Source organism: Benincasa hispida, chromosome 12 (assembly GCF_009727055.1).
Source record: "Benincasa hispida cultivar B227 chromosome 12, ASM972705v1, whole genome shotgun sequence".
Lineage (NCBI taxonomy): Eukaryota > Viridiplantae > Streptophyta > Magnoliopsida > Cucurbitales > Cucurbitaceae > Benincasa > Benincasa hispida.
Window position 1 is genome coordinate 5,637,022 of NC_052360.1, and position 24,474 is coordinate 5,661,495.

At 30.6% G+C, this 24,474-nt stretch overlaps 2 protein-coding genes across 5 annotated transcripts; both read right to left on the bottom strand.

The window, feature by feature from the left end:
- Window positions 1-3,462: 3,462 nt before the first annotated feature.
- LOC120092976 (protein HOTHEAD) lies at window positions 3,463-10,980 on the bottom strand. Of its 2 annotated transcripts, none has more exons than XM_039051252.1 (7): window positions 10,694-10,980; window positions 8,686-8,782; window positions 8,175-8,514; window positions 7,224-7,525; window positions 6,721-7,109; window positions 5,829-6,394; window positions 3,463-3,652 (listed from the first exon to the last, which is right to left on the bottom strand). In XM_039051252.1, the coding sequence occupies exons 2-7, from the start codon at window positions 8,765-8,767 to the stop codon at window positions 3,598-3,600; spliced, it is 1,734 nt and encodes a 577-aa protein (XP_038907180.1). In that variant the 5' UTR covers window positions 8,768-8,782; window positions 10,694-10,980; the 3' UTR covers window positions 3,463-3,597. The 2 variants fall into 2 exon arrangements, with proteins under 2 accessions (XP_038907180.1, XP_038907179.1); XM_039051251.1 differs by lacking the exon at window positions 10,694-10,980 and adding an exon at window positions 8,856-9,380.
- Window positions 10,981-11,537: 557 nt separating this feature from the next.
- LOC120092975 (SPX domain-containing membrane protein At4g22990-like) lies at window positions 11,538-19,986 on the bottom strand. Of its 3 annotated transcripts, XM_039051246.1 has the most exons (13): window positions 19,792-19,986; window positions 19,588-19,676; window positions 18,354-18,464; window positions 17,950-18,070; window positions 17,529-17,678; window positions 17,005-17,316; window positions 16,691-16,798; window positions 16,108-16,562; window positions 14,907-15,205; window positions 13,930-14,105; window positions 13,136-13,326; window positions 12,874-13,007; window positions 11,538-11,933 (listed from the first exon to the last, which is right to left on the bottom strand). In XM_039051246.1, the coding sequence occupies exons 3-13, from the start codon at window positions 18,404-18,406 to the stop codon at window positions 11,695-11,697; spliced, it is 2,238 nt and encodes a 745-aa protein (XP_038907174.1). In that variant the 5' UTR covers window positions 18,407-18,464; window positions 19,588-19,676; window positions 19,792-19,986; the 3' UTR covers window positions 11,538-11,694. The 3 variants fall into 3 exon arrangements, with proteins under 3 accessions (XP_038907174.1, XP_038907175.1, XP_038907176.1); XM_039051247.1 differs by lacking the exon at window positions 17,529-17,678 and having other exon boundaries at window positions 19,792-19,985; XM_039051248.1 differs by lacking the exons at window positions 18,354-18,464; window positions 19,588-19,676; window positions 19,792-19,986 and having other exon boundaries at window positions 17,529-17,638.
- Between the last annotated feature and the right edge of the window lie 4,488 nt (window positions 19,987-24,474).

Here is a 24,474-nt window from a genome sequence, read left to right on the forward strand (position 1 = left end):
GGATGACATAGCCAGGTCGCACAGGAGATGTAGAGGAATGCCGCGACCATTAGGGGCCAAATCCGGATTTCGAATTCTGGGTGATTCCGAATTCTGGGTCTGGGACGTTACAGTTTAGTTGTTACATAACCAAAATTGACAATTAAGTATGACGAGATCTTTCATAATAAAGACTAAATTATAATAAATTTAAAATTATACGGTCTAAATTGTTAAATGCTAAAGTTGAAGGATTAAGACTCTATTTGGAAACCATTTTGTTTATAATTTTCTGATTTTAAAATTTATGGTTATTTTCTCCCAATTTACTTATTTTAGTTTTCACTTTCTTTGAAAAAGAAAAAAACAAACCATATTTCAAACACCAATTTCCAAAAACTGTTTTTTAGTCCCTTCTGGTAACCATTTGATTTTAGGTTCCGTTTGGTAACTATTTGATTTTTTATTTTTAATTTATGAAAATTAAACCTGCAAACACCTGTCACCTCTAAATTTTTTGTCTTTATTTATCTACTTTGTACCCATATTTTTTAAAAAGCAAAAATTTGGAAATTTATAAAAGTAGTTTTTAAAAACTTGTTTTTGTTTTTGGAATTTAATTAAGAATTCACTCTTGCACGAAAGATGGATGCAAACCACTATAAGAAAATGTGATAAAATAGACGTAACTTCCAAAAACCAAAAACCAAAATAAAATGGTTAACAAACAAGATTTTAGTTTTTTTATTTATGAAAATTAAGCTTATAAACATTATTTCTACTTCTAAATATCTTGCTTCGTCATCTACTTTTTACTAATGTTTTTAAAAACCAAACCCTACCTTAGAATGCAAAATCTAAAACAAACTAATTTTAATCTCTAAAAGACACAATCTTACTTTTTTTGTACTTAGCTGAATTAGTCACTCTTCATACAAATTTAAGTATCAATATACAATAGGCTCAACACCACACTAACGCAAGTATATCTTATGCAAGTCAACTTGAAGAATATCAAGACCAGACCACGAAGAAGTGGGCTGGAAATCAAAGACACCAAACTCCTACAACAAAGTCCAACGTGGACGAGATCTAGATACCAATAATTACCATTGTAGAATTATTTATAACTTACACATTGCCATCATCCTTAATCAAGTAAAGGAACGGCAACCCCAAAAAATCTCGCTCAATTAGTTGTATGATCAACTTCTTCTCCTCTATCTAGTAGTTTATCCATAGACAAATTGACAATTGTCGTAAGAAAATCTCTGCAAAGGCCAGAAAATTAATAGATCAATTAAGAAAGATATATATATATATATAAGCCCACAAATGATTATTAAATCCATTATAAAAATCAGAAATCATAAAGGAAATTCTTCTATCTTAAAGACAACCGACATTAAAGGATTTTAATAACACTATCAACTGACGTTAAAGCCCTTTAATGTCGATTTAAAACCGATATTAAAACCCGAAATTCTTATCGTGTAATTTCATTGTACCTGCTTGGTTGTAGCAGTTCAAGTCCAGGATGATAGAGTCTCAAAATTAGGAAAGTTTGTTGGTAAAGCAAAAGTAGATGAAGGGCAACTCTCCTTTGGCAGGACATGAAAGGCTAAGCCATTTTGCCTGCCAATAGAGAGAAGCCCTTCTGCTAGTTGGCTTAATCAAATAAAACATAGTCTTGAATGTGTACATATAATATATATGAAGATGAAGAAATATCGAAGCTTATACATTTATGCAGCGCCACGGTTGAGAGAGCTTTATAGGGAACTCAAACTTTGTGGGGGAAAATAGAATATTGGATCACAAGCATATGCCATTGGATATCCTTCTTCTTTCCTTACATTATTATTCCCTTTCCTTCTAATAACACCTCATTTCTCTTATACATTCTTCTTATCATACTGATTTTGACCTATCATCATTCTCATTAGGGTGTTCAAAAAATCCGATAACTCAAAAAAAATCGATCAATCCAACCCAATTCGTGCAGTTTGGATTGGGTTATTAACTCATTTGGGTTATGTTGGGTTCAAATAAATGAAAACTTTATGAGTTGGGTTGGTTCATAGGTTCACCTAATATAACCCAAAACAACCTGAACCAATCTGAATTTATTATTAACTTTAAAATATATTTTTTATTACTTATAACACAATTATATATACATATATTGATTTTAATTTTATTTAATTCCAATATTTTTTTAATAATTTATTCTTCAACAAGTCTTAAAAATAGTTTCTTTGCACTTTAGAAAGAAAAAAATTCACTATATAAATTGAAATTGAGTTGTCAATCTTAATTCAATATATTAAAATAATTAAATTAGATTTTTAATATTTATGTTTTGCCTCTTTTTAGAACAAAATTTTAAATAAATTATCTGATTAACCTGAACTAACCCAACCCAAATATTCCATAGTTGGGTTGGGTTGAAAAACTTTTTAGACCCAATCCAATCTATGAACATCCCTAATTCTCATCTCTCCTTCTCGTGAAAATGAAGGGGGCTAAAATGAGCAACTGCATGAAAAAAAAAAAAAAAAATAAAGAGAAAATAGATGCTCTTCTATATCTCTATTAACCTCGAATATCCTATCTCATATTCTTTTTCCTTCCCTCTCCTTTTTCACCTTTCTACATTCCAATCAAAATTATCTTTTTTTTTTTTTAAGCTACCACTCGAAATGATTATTGAAATCTTGTAAACTGTTTTTGGATTCAAGTAATGCTTTGACTATCATTCAAGTAATTTGTTATTTTCTAAGAATTTAACATATAATTAAAATATGTATTATTATTCTAAAAGTCGATCATTTAATCCATTTTATAATTACTAAACTAATATTTGAGAGTATTTGTTCAGTTTTATTTTAGACCACAAATAGACACACCTAAAGAACATGCCTTTTTTTTTATAAAAAAAATTTTGATCTCCATGTCAGTAATTAAGTTGGAATTTCTCTTACTTTGATTATGGTTTGTTGGGAGGATATCATATGGATATTACCTAGACTAGTATGAATTCACCTAAATATAGTTTATAATATTGTATCCAATGACATATCCATAATTTTATGTCATGACGATAGAAGTTTATATTAAATTAGAAGTATAAAACAAAAATTTCTAGATTTTTATCGATATATGGTTCCTAAGCCTTAAAAGTAAGTTCTTTAATAGTGCTATGAATTCTCAATTTTCGTATCTAATAGATTCTTAGCATATCAATTTTTCACTTATTAAATCTCCGACATATTTGAAGATGCTAAATTTTTTTGTCTAATACAAATATCATTGGACATCTTTTTGTCTATTTGGTCAAAGCTTACTCTTCTGATTTCGATTTTTCACTAAAAACTTACTTATTTTCATATGTTAGCCTAAGGTTTAAACATTAATTAGATACATAGACATCTAAATGGTTATTCCTGTTAGAAAAAGAATAAATAGAACTATCTTCTGAACTTGATCTCAATAATTTCATAGACTTGTGTAATGTTTCAAATGTGCAAGAAAGTTACATCAAATGAAAAGCAAAAAGAACAATGTAATATAAATATATATATATAAGCGTTGAGAAATATAATATTTTCTCTCATTTTATTTTTGGTGGCTGCTTTCAAGCCTTTCCCTCAATATTCTAACACCCACGTACCTGCAACATTAACAACATTAACAAATTAATCAGGTCTAAATCATCATTTTTGACCCTTTAATTGCCATTTGACGAAGACGATTATTATTATTATTATTTTATTATATTTTTAGATAGCAGAATTCAACTTTCAACTTCGACGTTTATGTTAGTGGGATAATGTTCATTTCAGTTATATATTTTATAATTATTTTTCTTTTTTTAAAAGATATATCCTATATTTATTATTAATATTACAGTATCTATGGTTTGACCTTATTTTTAATTTGACCTCTAATATGTTAAATTTTAGTTTTAATTCAGTATATTTGACCTCTAAATATTTTAAATGATAGTTTTAATTCAATAGTATGATTGGGTTAAACTTCACATTTTTTATGAAACTCCGTCATTTTTATTTCTTTTTTAATTATTTTTTACTCATCTCCAAATCCTAATTGAATTACTAATCAAATGTCAAATAGAAAACACTATTTTATTGTCACGCCTTTGAATTTGGCTTGAGTTTGCAGAAGTTTAAAAAACAAAAGGAAAAACAAAGTTAAATTGCAAAATTAGTTTATGAATTTCAAGCTATATTTTTAAAAAATTAAATTAAATAATATATTAAATGTAGATTGACATTTATCTCTAACGAAATTCTAAACTTTTAATTTAATGTCTAGCAAAGTTTGTAAATTTTGAAAACTGTGGAATAAGTTTAAGATTTATTCAACCCACACTAAAATTGAATTTTCATAGATTTATAGGACACAAAATTATAAGTTTAAAAATTTATCAACACTTATTAAACTTCAAATATCAAATAAGCTCAATTCTAAAAATTTATATATAAAACTTATAATTAAACCATTTAAACACTTGCCAAAATGAACATAGTTCAATTGACATAGTGTTTGTACTTTTGACCCATAATTCACACATTTTCAAAATAAATAAATAAACATATTAGATACTTTACACAACGTATAAGTATGTTACAATATACCTATATTTGATGTCATTGCCTAGACTTTATGAATGTTAAAAATACTTTTGGTGCCTACTTTTTTCTTTTCTTTTTTTTTTTTTTTAAAAAAAAACTACATTTTTCATAGAAATAACAATTTGGGGAGCGTTTGGGGTAAGGATCATCCTAAGACTATAATAACCATCTCTTGCTAAAGTGAATATTATTTTGTATTCCCCAATTAGCTATAGTCAATACTATTTCAAACCTCATTTGTTACCGTATTTATTATTTGTTACAGTTTTTATATCTTACATTCATCATTTTTTTATTCTTTGATACAGTGTTTACTATTTTCTTCTCAAACTAAAATAGTTTACACGTCAAATACATATTACTATAACCCAAACTCAAATAATATACACTCAACTATAATAACATAAGACTATAATAACCATTTTCTTGTCTCAAACATCCCCTTAATCCTTGAAGTTTAATTTGTAATGATTTAGTCCATAGATTTCCAAATTTGTAACAATTTAGTCCATAACTCAAATAAATATCAATCTAGTGCATAAACTTTAATAAGTATAAATTAAGACTCTATTTGAAAACCATTTTATTTTTAGTTTTCTGGTTACAAAATTTATGATTTGTTTCTCTTATTTTCCTTATCAAAGAAACAATTGAATTCTTATTGAATAACAAAAAACAAAAAATAAAAATAAAAAAAAGCAAAAAACAAAAACAAAGACCAATTTTCAAAATCTAACTTTAAGCCCAATTTAGGGATAATTTTGTTTTTAATTTTGTATTTATGAAAATTAAACTTATAAACATTATTTACCTCTAATCTCTTACTTTATTATCTATTTTTTACAAATATTTTAAAAACTAAAAAAATACATTAATGATTTAAAAACTTATTTTTATCTTAGATTAAGAATTCAATTTTTTTGCTTAAAAAATAGGTAAACCATAATAAAAAATCGATATAAAAAAAACTAACATAATTTTAAAAAATCAACTTTAATTTTCAAAACTGGACTTATTTTCTATAACATCGATAGAAAATAAACTGAACATACCTATAACTATTTTGAAAAAAAAAATTAAAAAGAAAACAACAACACGATTATCAAATGAACCTAAATTATGATTATATATTTAGCCTAAAAGTAACCGATAGGAAGAAAAAGGCAATTAAAGTTTGGAAGAAGAAAGTACCTGCCCAGCATCATGACGGTAGCCTGAGGGTTAGTTCCCGGCGAATCGTGAAAAGTTGAGCCATCCACTACTCGTAACGAATCCACTCCCAAAACCCTGTAATCGGAATCCACCACCGCTCCCGTCTGACATCCGCCGTGGTAATGCCAGATCGTCATCACCGTGTCCCTGCAGTACTGCTCCGGCGACCTCGACAAGTTCCCGTGTTTCGGCAGAAGGTTGATCGGCGCACTCGCCGTCATGTTCAGCAGCGTCGGCACCGAAACGTTGTCGTATCGAAACCTAGCGAAGGATTTTGACTCGATTATGCGGCGGATCAGGTTTATGCCGGCGACGCAGCGGTGGAGGTCGGTGGGTTCTTTGAAGTAGTTGAATGTGACGGAAGGGTTGTCGTTTGGGTTTCGGGTTCGAAGCTCCAAATGACCAGAGGAAATTGGGCCCATTATCTTTTCCAGGATGAAGCCGCCTCTGAATGCGGCTTGGTCTAGCGTCTTCATTGCTTCTATGGCTTTGGCTATGGCTTCCGCCGTTCTTTGCTTCGGTGGCACTGTCGATAGCTGCCCGATCTGCCCCAAAGTTTTTACCAACCACCAAGTAGTAATTACTTTTTTTTTCTTTTTTTTTTTAACTAATTCACCATCATCAATACAGATGAAAAACAATGCAAATTTTGTTTGGGTTGGTCATTATTATTATTATGGTATAAGTTACAATTATACCCTCAACACCACATCACAGCTCTCTCAGTTTGAATTAAATGGATTACATTATTTGGGTTTAATTGGATAAATTTATTTAAGTGAAGTGAAGTGAAGTGTAATTTATGTTTAGAAAAGTTTTCACAATAGATTCCATTGCAAATTTAAAAACATAACCTGGAACGTGTGTGTACCTTAGGAGAGAACATGCCAAAGTCTCTAGTAGAAGGGCCGCCGACGAAGTTCTCGCCACTGGCGGCTTCAATGTAGGTTCCGTTTTGAGTAATTCCGACGACCTCGATCAGCGACACCTCCACCGGAACGGGGGAGGGAACGAAAACGGCGTTCATTGGGTTATCGGACACCCTCTGGCCTATCATGGGGTGGTCCAAAATGACCGTTATGTTATGGGCCTTAAGATGTTGGGCTGGGCCGAGCCCACTTAGCATCAGAAGTTGTGGGCTTCCAAGACATCCCGCTGATATGATTATTTCACTATTGGGCCCATTCTTTAGGTAGGCTCTGTGTTTTATTCCGTTCAAGTCTTCGAAGACCACTCCGTGGGCTTTGGGCCTTTGTTTACCTATTCATAAAAGGGTAAACGAGAAATAATATGAAATTGATACGAGTAAAAAGGAGAGTATTTTGAAGAGAAGAGAATAATAATGTAACAGGAAAATAGATAAAAGTAGGTTACCTTGAGTTTGGAAAATGATGGAGTGGGCATATGCGTAGAGTAAGACGGTTAAATTAGAAGGGTTGGCATAGGTCAAGAGGTTTGCAGCAGTGTGTCTATGGCCCTGATGATCGAAGATTGTACCGCCCACTTTAGTACCGTATAAGTGATCGTAGGTGAACCCATTATCAGGCTTCACACCGGCTTCAATCAGACCGCCCCTCACCGCCGACTGCCACTCCCCCATCGGCGGTTCGAACGCCACCACTCGCTCCACCCACTCGTATGACTCGTTCACCAACTTTCCTTCCCACCCCGCTTTCCTATATAACAAATCACAATTCAATTTAAAAGGTTTTTTTTTTTTTTATTTAATTCCCCCTATGTCAATTAAATTACGTTTATATTAATAATAAAAATATAACCTTTTTCTTTAAGCATTTTACTATTTAACTAGAGAAATTCTATAAAAAAATTCTAAAATATTTAGATTTTATAACCAAAAAAATGTAAAGAAAACCAAATCATTATTTAATGATCAAAATAAATATTTTGAAAACATAGATAGTAAAAGCCAACCCAATAAAAGATGAGTACTTAAAAAACAACAAAATAGACCAAATAAGTATTTAAACTTAAATTTTATAACATTTACCATCTCTTTCTAAATATTAGTTGTCATGAGTAAATTATGTGAATATTAGTGTTAAATCAACTATTTGATCAAAAACTTAAGAGGATGGTTTATAATAAATTTAATTATATCAATACTTTTAATGGTTTGTGTTATCACTTTTAATTTTTACTCTTTGATTGTATTAATTCTGGATTAGTTTTTAAACTATTTTAAAGTTCAAGTAAAGTTAAATGAAAAATTTGAAAATTGATGGACATGATTGAAATTTATCCTAAAGTTGAAGGTATTTGCATAATTATTTGAATTATTTTGTGGTTTTGTAGTAAGATGAGAACCTGACATAATCAGGAGAGGCGCGTGTGTAAAATCCGGCATTGAGGCAGCTGCCGCCGCCGAGGACACGAGCGCGTGAGTTGATAACGCCGTCCTCCGACACGAAACGTTGCGACGGCGAAGAAGCCGACAAGTCGGAAAGGGCAGCCCCGAACGCCGATAAGTTGGTGATATTGGGGTTTCCGTAGGGCGAACCACCGCGTTCTATCACCAATACCTTATACTTCTCCGACAGCGTGGCCGCCAAGGGGCATCCCGCCGTTCCACCTCCGACGATTATGTAATCGTAGTATGATAGCGCCGGAGCGCCGGTTGCATTTCGCAAGAAACCGAATTTTGGAACTGTAAAAGCAGAGGAACTATTAAATGGATTCTTATACAAGAAAGCAACAGGTTTAATAACTTTAATTAACCCATGAACTTAAAGTTTTGAGTTAAATTATGAAAAAAAAAACCCAGAAAAATATAATCCTTGAACTTTGATCACTAAAGGCTAGGGGTGTACATTGGTACCTTTTTGAGAAGAACAAAGACGATGGAAGAGAAGAAATGCAGTAAGAGCAGAAGTGAAAAATCTGGCGCAAACAAAACCCATTTCTTGTCTGTTTTTCTGGGAAAGAAAACAATAAAATGAAATGAGGAGAAGTGAAGCCCAAATTTGTTGTTTTATATAATTAGCTTACCTCTAAAGCCCGATTGCAATGGCGAGAAATTGCAGAGAATACAAAGATTTCCTTAGCATCGGAGAAATCAAAGAGAGAAAAAACAGAGAGATTTCAAGAAAATGCACACAATGTGAAATTCCCAAACACTCCGATGGCTTCGCTGTGAGAATAATTCTCTTTGAAATTGTAAGACTTGGAGAAAGAGAGAGAGGGAAATGATTGTAATAATTGCGAGTTATAATTGTGAGATGGCAAATGTTTTCTTATTATTGGGCTCAGTCACTTGGACTCATATAATATGTCAACGCAATGAATTGGATGAATATGATTTTACCATCTCTTTCTTTTTCTTCTTCTTTTTTTTTTTTTTTGAACAAAATTAACTTTCATCTATTTTATTCTAGATTCTTTCTTTTCTGAAAAAAAAACTTAATAAAATTAGTATAAAGTGTAATAAATTTATCCCACCTAACGCTTTGCTCATTATGAAGGTTGGAGTAGTAAGTATGTTTTATAAGGCCAAATAAGCTTAAATCAACTATAATTGGCACCAACGTTGAGGAGACCAAGTAAAATTGGGTATGTCAATAAGTGAATTAGAGATCGAACCCTCCGACCTCAAAGAAGAGAGTGCATGTCAATTAGACATGTACATGGGTTAGATTGGATTGATTTGAGGGTGTTTTTTATCAATTCAAAAATTTAAGTTGTTTGGATTGACAATCCAAAAACCCGAATAAAGTCACCAACCTAATTCAGGTTTTTGAGTTATAACTTATTTTTTTTTTTAATTAAAATATGTAAATCTAATCTCATAAAATTCAAATGTTAAATACTAAATATCTATGTTATTTATTACAAATTTTAAACAAAGATAAACATCATAACAATTTTAAGAAGAGAAATATTAAAAATTCCCAAGTAATTAAACTTCAAACAAAGAGGAATTTTTATATTTTCTATTAATATATATGTATTCGGGTTGGGTTGGATCAACCATCATTTCTTTTAGCCAATTCGTGACCCAACCCATTTCAACCAAAATAGAAAAAATTTAACCCAATTCAACCTTTACATTTTGGATTGGATAGTTCAAGTTATTCGGATTGTCGGCTCATTTCAATCCCTATTAAATAGATTGGACATTTTTCCTTGCGAGTTGAATAAGAGAAAGGGAAGAGAAATAACTCATCAATTACTTTTTAATTAATGTGTAAATTAATTTTAATTTATTAATTATACAATTAATTGATTTTTTAGTATAAATGCTTCAATTAGTTAAAATATTTTAATCTAATTATTAAATTTGTTTTTTCATAAGAAAAGTGTATACGAGAATTTAATTTATATTATTGTATTGGAAGAGAGTCAAGAAGTGGGACAGTGGGTACAACAAGCAAGATTTATATGTTGATTTTAAATTGTTTAATGTTGATTTTAAATTGTTCTGTTAATTTTAAATTGTTTAATGTTAATTTAATGTTTTTTTTTTTTCAAAATGTGGAAGGAGAGAAACGAACCCGAGATCAATAGAACAAGTTTATGTCAAAGTTATTGCTCATTGATAAAATAAAAGAGGAAGGAAATAATTATAGGTTGTTTGATTTTTTTTAACTACAAACATGATTTCTTTTAACTACAAACATGATTTAATTTAATAATTTAAATTTATATACAATGCATATAATTGTTGTATAAAAACAATTATGAAGACTATCATCTTAAAAGTTGATAATTCAATCTCTACCATACAATTAATGTCATATATATTTTAATTATATAATCAAAATGTAAAATCTTCTTCTAAGAGGCCCAACAAAGCAATGATCAAGAAAATAAACAATTGTGAAGAGTACCTTAAAAGGAGGTTTTAATTGAAATCAACGACCCACTAGAAAGTAGCTCAACTTCATTTTAATGTCTCGTCATTTCCACTTCTTTTTTCCCCCTTGTAGCTGGTCAGGACTGGAGACTGGACTAGCCTTCCATCCCCTTCTCATTAATTTCTAATTCTAAGAAACAATAAATGGTAGTAAGAATCTGCTGAAGTACAGCGAATTTATTGTTTCCAAGCGTGTACCTTATTAATATACATTAACAGGGGGAAAAAAAACTAATTTGATTTCAGTGAGTTGAAATATTACCTCAAGGATAATCACCATTTTCCATGAATTGTCACTTAATTATTGGAGGTAAATATTCAAGCGATCATCAAAATTGATCACAATCATCCCATTCTTTATTCATCTAAACACTCAATTGTGCATTATTGCATTAATTCTCGAATTGTAATAACTAATAAGTAAAACTTTTCATTTTTCTAATACCCAATTACACTCTATCAATGTAGTGACCGGACTAGCAGTACAAAGAAAGACGGTTCCTTCCTCATAAGACGCAAAATAAATTTCATTAGCATGAGATTACAGTTTGGAATCCCTACAACAATGGCAGCCTCCAGCCAAATTTGGACCTATTCATATGCATTTTCTACTTGCTAATTCTAAAACGTAAATGAGTGGTCCATAATCTCTCAGGGCGATTTTTCAATAAGCAGGACATTAAGGCATATGGAGGAAGAACAATAAACTTTAAACAAAATCTCGCAAATCTACCAACATAGACGCGCAAATAAATAATTACTTCTACTAGGACGAGAACCTCCCTATCCCACATGTAAGACATATCACATACCAGGGGGACAATAAATTTAGAATCAAATAGACGATCTAAACGAGTGAGATTTCCTGCAAGACATAGCACTAGCAAGTGCAAAAAAAAAAAAATGGAGGAATTGACGCGGAAAAGAATCGAGGATTTTGACAGATAGAAGAAACCAAATGATGAGTTGTGACTATCAGTATAGAGAGTTGTAGGTGTAGCAGGTGGAAACAATGGAGACTACACAAATAAGGAGGGAGGGAATGAGTGTAACATTCAAGAGCCTACTACGGCCCAAGTAACCAGCAAGGGTTATAGTTCCATCTGCGATCACTCGTGCAATAGTCCCGGCTTCTGTCGATAATAATCCACCATTATACGTACCACGAGAGAGTCGAGATGACATGACTCGTGAGAGAAGTGCGAGGTTCACACCTGTGTTAGACATGATCAAATGAAAATTTGTGTCATTCTCAGATGAAAGGAAGGAAGAAAAAAAAAAGGTCATCCTTGATGATACAACTTTTGTGTGATTGACTTCTATGAAAATAGCAAAATCCTAAACCAAAAGAATACCATAATCCAAATAAGATACATGAGTTTCCAGACAGAATTCAGTTAATAAGAGACTTTTTTTTGACATGTGCCATGTTCATTGTTTTCTCGTATTGGACGCCAATCCCTTGTATGTTCTATCTTTTTGCAGTGGTTAGTAAAAAGACTCCAGTAAATATTTTTTCAGCAAGTGAACAAAATTCCCAGATTTCTTCTTTTCCAAATTTAGATTGCAAGGATGAGTTTGAGAACTTCTCCAAGTTCCTTGTATAAAGATTCTCCTCACTAGTTTTTTTTTGGAGTGTTTTCTAATAAAAGAGAAATACTTGGTGCATCTTGAGCTATACCTATCTTTTTATAACCCACTTTAACCACACAGCAGAAAAAGTTCAAAAATATTTTATAAGAAAAAGAAGAGTTTGTCACCTAGCAAACTGTGGTAGGCTGCAAAAACAATAGGTTTAGTCCAAAATGCACCATGTATATTTCTTTCTAAAATGTTTTAGGACCTGTTTGGATTGACTAGAGAAAAATGTTTTTCAAAAGTCATTTTTATTTGAACTTTGTTGATTAAAACAGATTAAAATACACTGTGAAAGTGTTTCAAAAACTATTTTAAGTAGTTGTCAAACACTTAATTTTTTTTCCCCTAAATGACTTATTTTCAAAATTACACACTTGAAAAATTAAACCAATACACCCTTAATACGTCACCTAGTAGCAACTTTTATGGCACAGTCAAACATCAGTAGCAAGTTTTAAAATGTTTAGAATTAATCGGTTCTATAAAAACTTGAACAATTTTTAGTAAATTCCTCACCTTCCAGCACTTCTGCTGACACAAACATGATAAGTCCAGAGCCCACATATTGAACCACGGAGTATGGAATTAATATATTGAAGCTTAAGAGGATGCCTATCAAGACGAGAACTTCAGATACCAACAGTATTTGCCTGCAAGGGAGACATTAAAACAAAATACGTGAGAGAAATTCCAAGAGAGAGAGAGGACACAGTAGTTCAAGGGAAGAAAATTTAAAATCAAGAAAACATGTTCCCCATAATCCCTTTGAAGTAATTACCTATCTTCAAACATGTTGCTAATGTAACTACCAACAAAGATATTCACTGGGAGAACTGTTAGGCCAAGGCATGCCAGAAAAATTGCCACAGAGCTCGTGGACCAACCGAAGTAGTATGTTGTAACAACACTAGACTCCGAAAGCAGGATTTCCATAGCATATTTGAGCATGAAATAGATCAATAACTGAACCTGTTGACATCAAATGCTCAGTTAAAATATGATGACAGGAAAACAAAAAAGAAAAAGTTGTGTAAAGGAAAACGAAAAACTCATTTTAAAACAACATGGCTACTAGATAGAAAGGTTATCTTAAAAAAATATTTAAAAGAAAAGAAAAAAGAAAAAAATGGTGTCATTGAAAACAATAGTAATTAGATTGTTATATGTACTTTACGATGAGAACTACATTGTTCAGTAGTACAATCCCACGGGATTTATTAACAGTTTCAGTTTTAGTGTTAAACAGTACCTATAATGAATGGAAATGGCAATTTGTTTGAGAGCGTTTCAAATTTGCTACTTCAAAATGCTCCCAAACAAATTGTAACTCTTAAACTTCATTACCATAAAGAAATCTTGGTGTCCATAAGAAAATTAAACCACAAACAAAACTCATGGAAAACCATTGTTGGTATGGGAAAGACAGGCACTCTAGTCATCCAATTTTCAATACGTGATTTGAATCCCCAAGGCTAAAATTTAACCATGAAGACACCAGATATATCAATCAGTCAATCTAATGACAATGAATGATGTGAAACTCCCAAGTACTTTCTAGTCTATAGCAGGTACCTTAACAGAAGGAGTGAGTAGTCTATAAGCTGAGCCAATAGAGGTCACTGGTAGGCGAGATTCCTCAGGAGCTTCTTCACTATCATCAATTTCTGGGTCATCTTCATCTGATGGCTTCTCTAGTGTAGTAATAAGCAACGGTTGGTGAAGACCTTTCTCAAGTGTGTCGTTTTGAACTATACATTGAAATTGACATGATATTTAAATTTAGAATGTTTTTGATAATTTGTGAACAACTGACTCAATGACTCTGAACGGTCCATATACTTTCAATTTTGAGTCTAACCTGTTCTTGATTTAACATATTTTAAAACTCATTAACCGATTAAACAAAATTGAAAGTTTAAGATTTTATTAGACACAATATTAAATTTCATGTCAATAGATCCATTCATTTTTAAAAAATGACCAATATGTCAGAGACCTATTAGACACAAAATTGAACAAAACATATTTTAAAAGTTCAAAGATTGAGGAACTTTCAAAGTTCAGAGACCTAATAGAACAAAATTAAGTTTGAGGGACGTACAAGGTACTTTTTGAAGTTCAAAGTACCATAAAACACAAACTTGAAAGTTTAGGGACTAAGCTTATAATGTTACCTAAAACAAAATTGCTACTCTCTGGAAGAAATATGCAATTAGATGTCCTAGAGACGTCTCTAACCTGATACCAAAAGTATTCAGAGCAGTGAAAACTTGCAACTGGACTAGTTTTGTGGTAACTCATCGATAAGGTGTTTGGAGTTTTACTCCCCTATTTCATTTATCTCTTTATCTAAAAAGAAAAGTTGCAATTGGACCAGATAAAGTTAATTCTTTATTTTCTAAAAACACATCAAGGTAATTTGTGGACACCAAACACGCACTTGACCAAACCGTATGGATGTTCCCACCAGAATAATAGATTGATAAATTAAAATGTAATGGCATTCATGTGAACAAGTACAAGATTGAAGAAATACCAAATAAAATTACCTTGATGTGATTCTTGTGGTGTATTCTCTTCATTTTCCCGTGAAGGTTCACGAAATGAGATACACAACCATATTAGATATATTAGCCACGCCACAGCCATAACCCAACCAGGCAAAGTGTTTTGATTAAAAGTGAGCTTGTAAATCTTAAACTTCGTTTGAAGTAATCCTGCCAGAGCTGGGCCACAAGCCATTCCTAGAGCACTGGCGCTAACAAATCCTGCTGAAGCTTGCATGCGAATTTTTAGTGGCACGCAATCACTGATATAGCGCCTATTGACAGCTCGAGCAGAACCCAATCTGTATTAGAAAATTACAGTTCTGTCAAACATCATAAGTGCATATTAACATTTCTCAACTAGTGTCCCCACTAAAAGACAAGGGAGAGTTCAAAACCATTCAAGATTTTAGAGTCTCCTCTGAATATTTGTTCCACACAATATAAGAAAATAGTGTTCCCAAAAAGACTCTCATTTTATGTAAGACTGACGAAGGTAGATAAGAGTGACCAAGTAAGTTTTCATGATTAGGCCAAATCCACGGTTAAACATGGAGAAACCTCCAAAAAGAGAGATAACTCTAATTCTTCTAATTTATCAAGTGTAAAAGCTCCTAAACACAATCCAAGGCATGGCTATTTAGACCTTGCAAGAAAATGAAACTAAAGAATTTTGAAGCACTCATTATCAAATTAAACCTGACTAAAATGATTAACATAACAAAAAATAAGCCAAGGTATTAAAATTTATTCCCTACACAAAAAACTAATAAAATTTATTCCCTACACAAAAAACTAACATCATTAGAAACAGCACATCAGCTTAGAGACATAAGCATCCTTAGATTATGGGCACTCAGATGCCACAGAGCACTGTGGATGTATATCTAAATGAAACAAACCATATATGAAATAACAAACAATTTAGGGCAATTCTGTGCAATCATTTTCTTAGTGGCTCCAGTTGGCGGTTAGCAACGTGCCTGGAAGAAATTTATGGACATGCAGATGCATAGAGTCCAAGGTCATATGCGGTTCCTGAATGCAAAAGAAAAGGACACCCCAAAAAGACAGTTTATATGGAATTCTAGAACACGTTGAACGTGACGAAAGATAAAAATATGAACATCGTAAGACTGTAATCTAATTAACTATTCAGTAAAGAAAAAAATAATAAATTAAAAAGATAAAAGAGATTCCCTACCCACAGCAAAGGCGTCCAATCAAAAGAACCCAGAGTGATTGAAGATCATAAGCAACAGCATATAACATGTTCCCGAGAAAGAGAGCTACACTGCTAAATATTAGAGGTCTGAAGTAAGATCTATTTGACCATGCACTAAAGTAAACTGATGAGAACACTTGTGCAACTGCCATTGCTCCAATTACAATACCACATACAGTCGCTGCAGCTCCAAGGCTCATGGAATAGTCATCGGCTGTTGGGACGACAATATATGTATTGACCATGTATAGGAAGGTATTTGCTAAGTTCAAGAAAAGAGACATGGAGTGATAATTGCTATCATCAACTTGTTCCTCCATGGGAGCAGGCAATTCTTCTCGCATAATGAGGGCATGTTGTGCCAAAAAGTTTAGGAAGTTTGTTGAGTTACTTAACCTGTCCACAGCAGCTTTAATTGAATCGATTACAGGGTCCTGCATATGGGAATTGGAATAAATAACATAGCTGAAATAACTTTTTGAGTACTAGATTTGTTAGGAAGTCCATGGGAAGTGTTAACAACTAGACCAAGTAGCAACAAAATGAGTGAACTCCTACCCACCTGGAGAGGAAGAACAGGCTGATCATATATTGATAGATAGCTTCTTCCTTGACGGTCCTGGAGTTCATGCAAGTTCCGTGATATGGCTCCAACAACAGCTCCTATTCCCTACAAGTTCATTTTCAGCTGGTGAAAATTCATGAAAGTTAAATCTACAAGTTGTTCTACATGCAACCACTACACTCGTGCAAAAAATCAGACATGCAACTAAGGATGTAGAACAATATTGAGTGTTCCAAGACTTCATATTTGAACTCCCTTGAAGTATTATGAGACAAGAAGAATACAGAAATAAAAATCGGACGACATATTACCACATGTTTGAAAACTTGCTGCAGCTGTGAGTAAGGATGGTTTGCACGTGTTTTGACATAGTAATCGGTAAATCTATAGCCAAACCGCTTGTCAAACTTTTTCAAAATTTTACGCAGGCCAATTGCATTTATCTCAACAAAATATAGAAGCTTTAAAAGATCTTGACCAGCTTCTCTGTAAGCTTCTCTCAATTCAGTTATCTGGGATATTTCGGGTTCTTCTTGAAGAATGTCAAGCCGTTCATCAAGTTTGGCTATACGGCTGGCAAGAAGGCCTTGTTGCTCCAGTAGAAAAAGTACAATCTTCTCAATCTGATTTGTCAGAAAATGCATATTAAAGTTGTTAATGGATGCAATCATAACTTCGATTCCACAATTGCATAATATAGAAAATATGCAGTTCCAAAGCAGCAAAGAAATAGTAAAAGTGATTTTCAGCTCAGAAAATAATGCCAAAACCTAAATTCATGATTTGTAGTCACAAAAGTATTCCACCACTTCAATTAGAAGGAAAGGGATTGTACATGGTTGAGTACATACAGCATGCTATAAAAACACACAATTCCAAAGAGAGATGGGGAGCATTTCCTGAGCCTCCAACGCAATTGCCACACAATTTGTTGCGCTTTGCTTCCTGTCAATACATAAAGTTTATCTGCATGTGTGTGTGACTGCTGAAATTGATGGCATGATGGCACATTCAGTTCTTATGGGCTTACAGCATAAAGGACAATAATCTAACAAAATTAGAAAATTCCTAATGCTAATCAGTTAAATTAGAGATCAGGATCTATAACAATGAACTATCATCTACTAAGCAATACAATAAATACTAACAAATTTTCAGGTGACAAAGCATGACAAAGAGATTAATCGATCACTTGCATCATTATTTATCAAAGCCTTAATGAACTCTTCTGCATAAAAGGGATATGCAGTATACACCTGGTTGTCCAGCATTCTTGAAAAATCCTTGAGAACGTGCCGACGATCTTGTGTTCCAACTTCCATTTGTTGAGCATATTGTTTTACCTTCTTCTTCATAAGCTTATAGTTGATGTAATATCTGCACAAAAGCAAATTTGTGAAACAGAATAACAGCAGTAAAAGCATAATTAATAATTCCAAATCATATTTGGAAATTAATATTTAGGTCTTTTTCCTTCCCATCTAAAATGCAAGGACAATAAAAAATAAAAAATAAAAACATATTCCATTTTAATCAATCTACTTTAGCTGTATTCTTAACTCAACTTATTTCTCTTTGATCAAAAGACTGGCTACTAGCACACTCAACCAAACAAGATAACTGAAAGAATGCAAAACAAATATTGGTGTATCACACTCACCCTTGCCATTCTTCAATCTGTCTTTCCTTTAACTTCTTTCCAAAGGCAACCATATCTTGCTTTCAGAATTTTAGTACTCAAAACCAGGCCAAGAATACACAGAGATACAGCCTGCAAGAATAACAAGAAGTTATTGATAGCATCACACAGTGACATGCCTATTTTACTAAGATCGGTTTCTTGAACTCTTCACAGCACTTCATAACATAAAGTGACCCAAATAGTTAGGTGAGATTTCATTGTCCCAAAAATAGATGAGGCTAGCACCTTGTAAGATCGGTTCCCTATTACAAACTGACAAATTATCTGCATCCTTGCGTAAAAATATTGAATATATAGGGCATACAAATTAATATAGTTTAATTCACTCACAGAAATTAATATATAATTTGAAAAACAATGGACATCTTTTATAGATATATAAGCCTAACTAGTCAATTCCAAAAATGCACCCAATACTCCCCCGTATAATTTTAAAAATAAATAAATAAATAAATAAATATATATATATATATATATATATATATAGCCATGTAAGCAGAACTAATCAGTCCTAAAGATACATCACATACTCTCCATCTAATAATATAGAAATACAAAAATCAATTGTCAAGTATCACGGGAAGAAGTTGAAGTACATGACAGAGACAGTAAATGCTTAGACTTACTACCCTAGTTCATATGCATACAAAGAGCTTCGAACGGAAGTTCCAGTTCATTTCAATTGATATAGTAAGCAATCCATTTTTATAATTAAATACAATTTTGCGAGAGAAACCTTTGCCAAAATAAAAATAAAGGTTTAAGAAATTGTTATTCCCTTAGATCGCAGTATCTCATAATTTCAAGATTAGATCGACATATTGATAAATACGCCAGGCACCAATGAACCAAAACTTGTGTGAAGTCAAGATAATATAAGAAGCTATAGTTGAAACAATGCTTAAATATCCAACGCCAAAGCTGAATGAATTTGAAGTTTACCTAATCTCTCCAAACATATTCTCTGTTTCGTTGCATAAACACTAAGAGAAACAGGCTTATTCATAGACAACAATAACAGAGTACTGAAACAGACGAAAATGAAGGAGGAAAAAGAAAGTAAAATCCACACCTACAGCAAAATTCGTTATCTCCTTTCGCCTTACGAATTACCAGCAATCAAACATTCAACGAACTCCAACGAGATAAATAAAAATTGAAGAAGAGAGATAAAAGGAAAGAAGCAGCTTACCGAATAAAGCTTAAAGAAATGAGAAAAATCTCGAAACTGGAATTCAGAAACAGCTGCAAACGAAAGCTTAGATGACCGTGAACGAACTCCTAGAAATGGAAACAAAACATAATAATCAAGTAAAAGGTGAAAGGAAGCAAGACGAAAACAATCTTCAGAAGCATGCAAAACGAGGAAATGGCAGCGAAGAAGGAAAACGCATACCTGAAGGATGGATCAAGACAGCCCGAAAATCGCACACAGAATCCTTCTCGAATAATTTGATTTTGTTTTGATACGCTTTCCTTCCGGCGATTTAGAAATTTTGAAAAAATAGCGAATCAAGAGGAGAAAATATTGGGAAAATAAAGGAAGCCACCGGGATGGGGATGGGGATGGGGATGGAGATGTATGTTATGGTATGCTGTCACCAGGGCTTGGATTTATGGCTTTCAGTAATAAATAAATTAATCAGACGTCAGAGATATAATTTACTTATCCATCTGTAAATCATGAGATTGATTAATTTTTATTAATCATTCAACGTGCACGAGTATTGCTCCTAAATTATGACTCCCTTAATCCTTACATATTAATTTTGGATGCATTCATCCTTTAATATCATTACAATAAATTGAAATTGTCTTATCTTACACATAATTTAGTGGATAAGATATTAATTATATCGATTTAATTTTGTTCATTATGTAATTGTGGAACGAAATAGGTATAGAATTGAAATTAATTCCATTATGTAGTTCTTTCTATACTTGGTAACATATATAGATATATTTCTTTTCATTTTGATCATTAAAACTTGTTATTTATTTCCATTATTGTGGCATCTAAATGACATTATTGTTCACGAATTTTCGTTTGTAATGATTTATACTTTCTATTCTGTTTGATTGTTTTTATTTTTGGGTTTTTTTGTTTTTGAAAATTAAGGTTATAAAACTATTTTCTCACTTGTGAATTTCTATTTTTACTGATGATTTTATAATCCAAGTCAAAGTTTTAGAAATTAAAAAATAGTAGTTTAATTTCTTTTTCCTGAAATTTGGTTATGAATCTGAATGTTACGTTAAGAAATATGAAAATTTTTGTCAATAAATTGTTAAAAAAAAAAAAAAAAAAAAAAAATCAAAGAGATCAAAAACAAAAATTAAAAACAACTTTACAAATTTGATCTGGGCTATTTTTAAATTTACAAAATATAACAAAATTTTAGAACTAACACTATAGACACAAATAGAAACGATAGAAGTCTATCATTGATAATTCAAAAAAATTGTTATATCTTGTAAATATTTTCAACAGTATTTACCATTTAAAATAATTTTTCTTTTAACTATTTAATATTTAAAATATTGTTAAGATATAAGGAAATATCTAACCGTTCGTTAAACTAATTAGAGACCAAATGTGTTTATGAATTAGTAAGTCATTAGATAATGAAAATTGACACTTAATTTTGATAAAATAAATTTATAGATTGATACGAATTTAAAAATATAAAAATTAAATCTTACAAGATTGAAAGTTAATAGACTATAAATTAAATTTTTGCTTTCATAAAAATTTAGGTCAAAAAGTATTTGTATAGGAAAAGTCTCATTAAAAACATGTTTAAACATATCATCACATTCACATTATGAATTATTGGTAGTAGGAGATGGTTGCATTTCCAGCAGTACATCAAGTTGGCAGAATCATGTGAGTAATTTTTCAATGATTATGACTCTTTTTAACAGAGCTTGGAAGGAAGTGCCATTTTATGTCTACAATAGAAAAAGATAATAACTTTTTAGACTAAAAGTATAGAAAATCACTTTGTATCTTGTTTAAAAAATATTTTTCCATTCATTTTTATAAACGTTTCAAAATTATATTTTTAAGTATAAATTCTTTAGATTTTTTAGGAAGGAAATTAGGATAATTAGTATATTTGGCCTAATACATTATTTCGCTGCATCAAATTCAAATATAAATTAAGACTTGCAATGGTGTGAACAATAATTTAAAATAGTGTGATGAATTGAATTTTTGTTCTGAATCACCTACCACACCATTCAGGTCTTAATTTACATTTGAAATTCTATAAAAACTTACACTTCCAGTGTAGTTTTACAATGTTTATAAAAATTTTGAAGTAATATCACGACTTTCGAAAAGATACGAATGACAAAACTCATAAATATTTTCTTTATTAGTACAAATATGAAGATTTCTATTGTCCTAAGATAAATGAGATTGCCCTGCTACAAGCAACACTTCTTTGACTTTGATACATGAATTCACTCTATATGTGTCATTTCATAGTTAATGATTTGAAAAACGTACTACCATATTATTAATTATTGTTTATATAAACATTGGACATAATGTCAAACTAAATATAAATTAGTGGTTGAAATATCTCTATTTATTCTAACGAATTATAGGTTTTAGGATTCACACAAATTATATTTATAAATCATAAATATAATATAATATAATATTATTTTCCTAAATTCACTTCAAGAGTGAAAATCGAATCGTCGACCTTAGAAATAATATTAGTGCCAAATTATCTTCAACTAGACTCGAAATTGATAATATAAAGTAATCTTCTTAATAAAACATTAATAATGATAGTCGAGCCTTCACTTTTAGATTAGATTTATCTAAATAGAATGTAAAAAAAAAAGGTATAAATTGATATATCTATAAAATTCAGTACTTAAATTGATATAATTATTAATTTAGTATTTAAATTGATATAATCAAAGTTTAGGAATATAAATTGATTTTTTTATAGGTTATAAAAAAATTTAAATAATGAAAAAGTATAACGACTTTTGAAATGAAGGATCCATTAGGTAACTTGGCTGGGAAAAAAAGAAATAATAAAATCCAATTCCACAAGTTGCAAGAAGTCTCTATCACTCTCTTTATCTTATTATATAATATTGAGGAAATTGGGACCTCCAAATTTCTAACTATAACAAGCTTCCCATCGCTGTAATCATTTTCATCCATTCCTTTTATAATCCTTTTAACTTTCCAATGCATTATAATTTCACAATCAGAAAATATTTTTTTTACCTTTTATTTTAAAAAAGAAAATCATCCTTATAAGAAAGATAGTTTTTTTTTTTCCTTTTTGTCAAGTTACCCAAAGAAAAAAAACTACAAAATCCAACAATAAATATACAAAATAGTGGATTAAATTATTTTTAAAAAATACACCTAAACTATAGGATTTGTTTCAGTTATACCACGACTATTGAAGTTTGAAGTTTTGAAATTTTATTATTAAATTCATAGATAAAAAAAAACTGTATATACTTACGTGAACAAATCTAAACATATATATAAAAATAGATAAATAAAAAAGGTACATTATGATGCATTTATGAATTAACTTATTTGAGTTTTCTTCATTTTCAATCCTATGACCGCATTTTTTTGTTTTCTCGTTTTTTTTTTCTTTATAACCTTTAACATTCCAAATTTATTTTTGATATGTGTTTTGATTTACATAAGCAACACATTAATTAAAAAAAAATGTCCATGACTCTAACACAAAAACATTAAAGAGTTGTTTTGAAAAGGAAAAAAAAATCAAACTTCAAAGTTAAAATGAAACTTATTTGAAACTAACTTTATAGTTTGATAATTTTTAATCTTTTTTTTTTTTTTTTTATCTTAAGAACTTTATAATCAAGACAACTCAATTGACTAAATATGATCAATTCAACAAAATACAATTAATTAAAAAAATAATTAACATGTCTCAACGATTATCTTATGGAATTGAGACCATTGAAAAAAATAGTATCATACCGAATAAGATACAACTAATTAAAAAATAGAATAAAAAATTTCAATGAGTTGAAAATGGTACATATATGTATTAATATATTTATGTGATGAAATTTAAATAGACTATTATAAGGATTATGAAAAATCAGATGGTATCATATTTGACAGTCACTATCAATATTATATTTTTATTATTTGATCATATTTTCCTAACAATTTGAGTTTTGCCCCATTTTTTTAAAATGTAAAATTGGAAAATCATTGGCCCTACAAAGTACAAATAATTTATTGGAAGCGACCATTATGGACGGATTAATTGGTGACCAAGTGAGTCAATTCACTTTCTTTATTAATTATTATTACCACGTTTCTTGGAATTTTATCAATTAAAAATATAATTAGTTTATTGTTTGGATTTTAACTTTGAATAAATTAAAAATTAGAATATCTAAACACAAACGAAACCCATTTTTATTCGTGTATTTTATCCAATCCTAATCGTAAAATCCCACCTACCACTCGAAACTGCTAAGAAAGAGCCACTTGTAAGGTAAATGTTGGATTTGAAAGAAAATGGATAATTTTTTATGTCATATAATATTGGATAACAATTCTATTTGAACTTTCTAGCCCCACACAAATAAATACGGTCCAATATATATGGAAAATTTCACCGATAATAAAAAAAATATCAAACTATTTATAGGATAACAAAAAAAAATATTGATCTAATGACATCTACAATATTTTCTATTAACCTCTATAAAAGAATATTAACATTTACTATTTTGGATAAATAATTTCTTTATATTTTTTATTTTTAAAAATTCTCTTTTATTATATATATATATATATATATATATAATTTTTTAAAAAATATTCCAGTTTAAATTCAATTAATATATATTACTTTGTTGGAAAAAACCAATAGAATAATAACATTATATTCATTTAAACATTATATTCATTTAAATTTAATAAATATTTTATATAAGTTCAAATCATATTAATTTAATTCATAAGTTAATGAATAGTCGTCTCTTGACATGTAAATTTAAGATATTTTTCAAATAAAATTCTTATGAAATAAATATGTTCGAT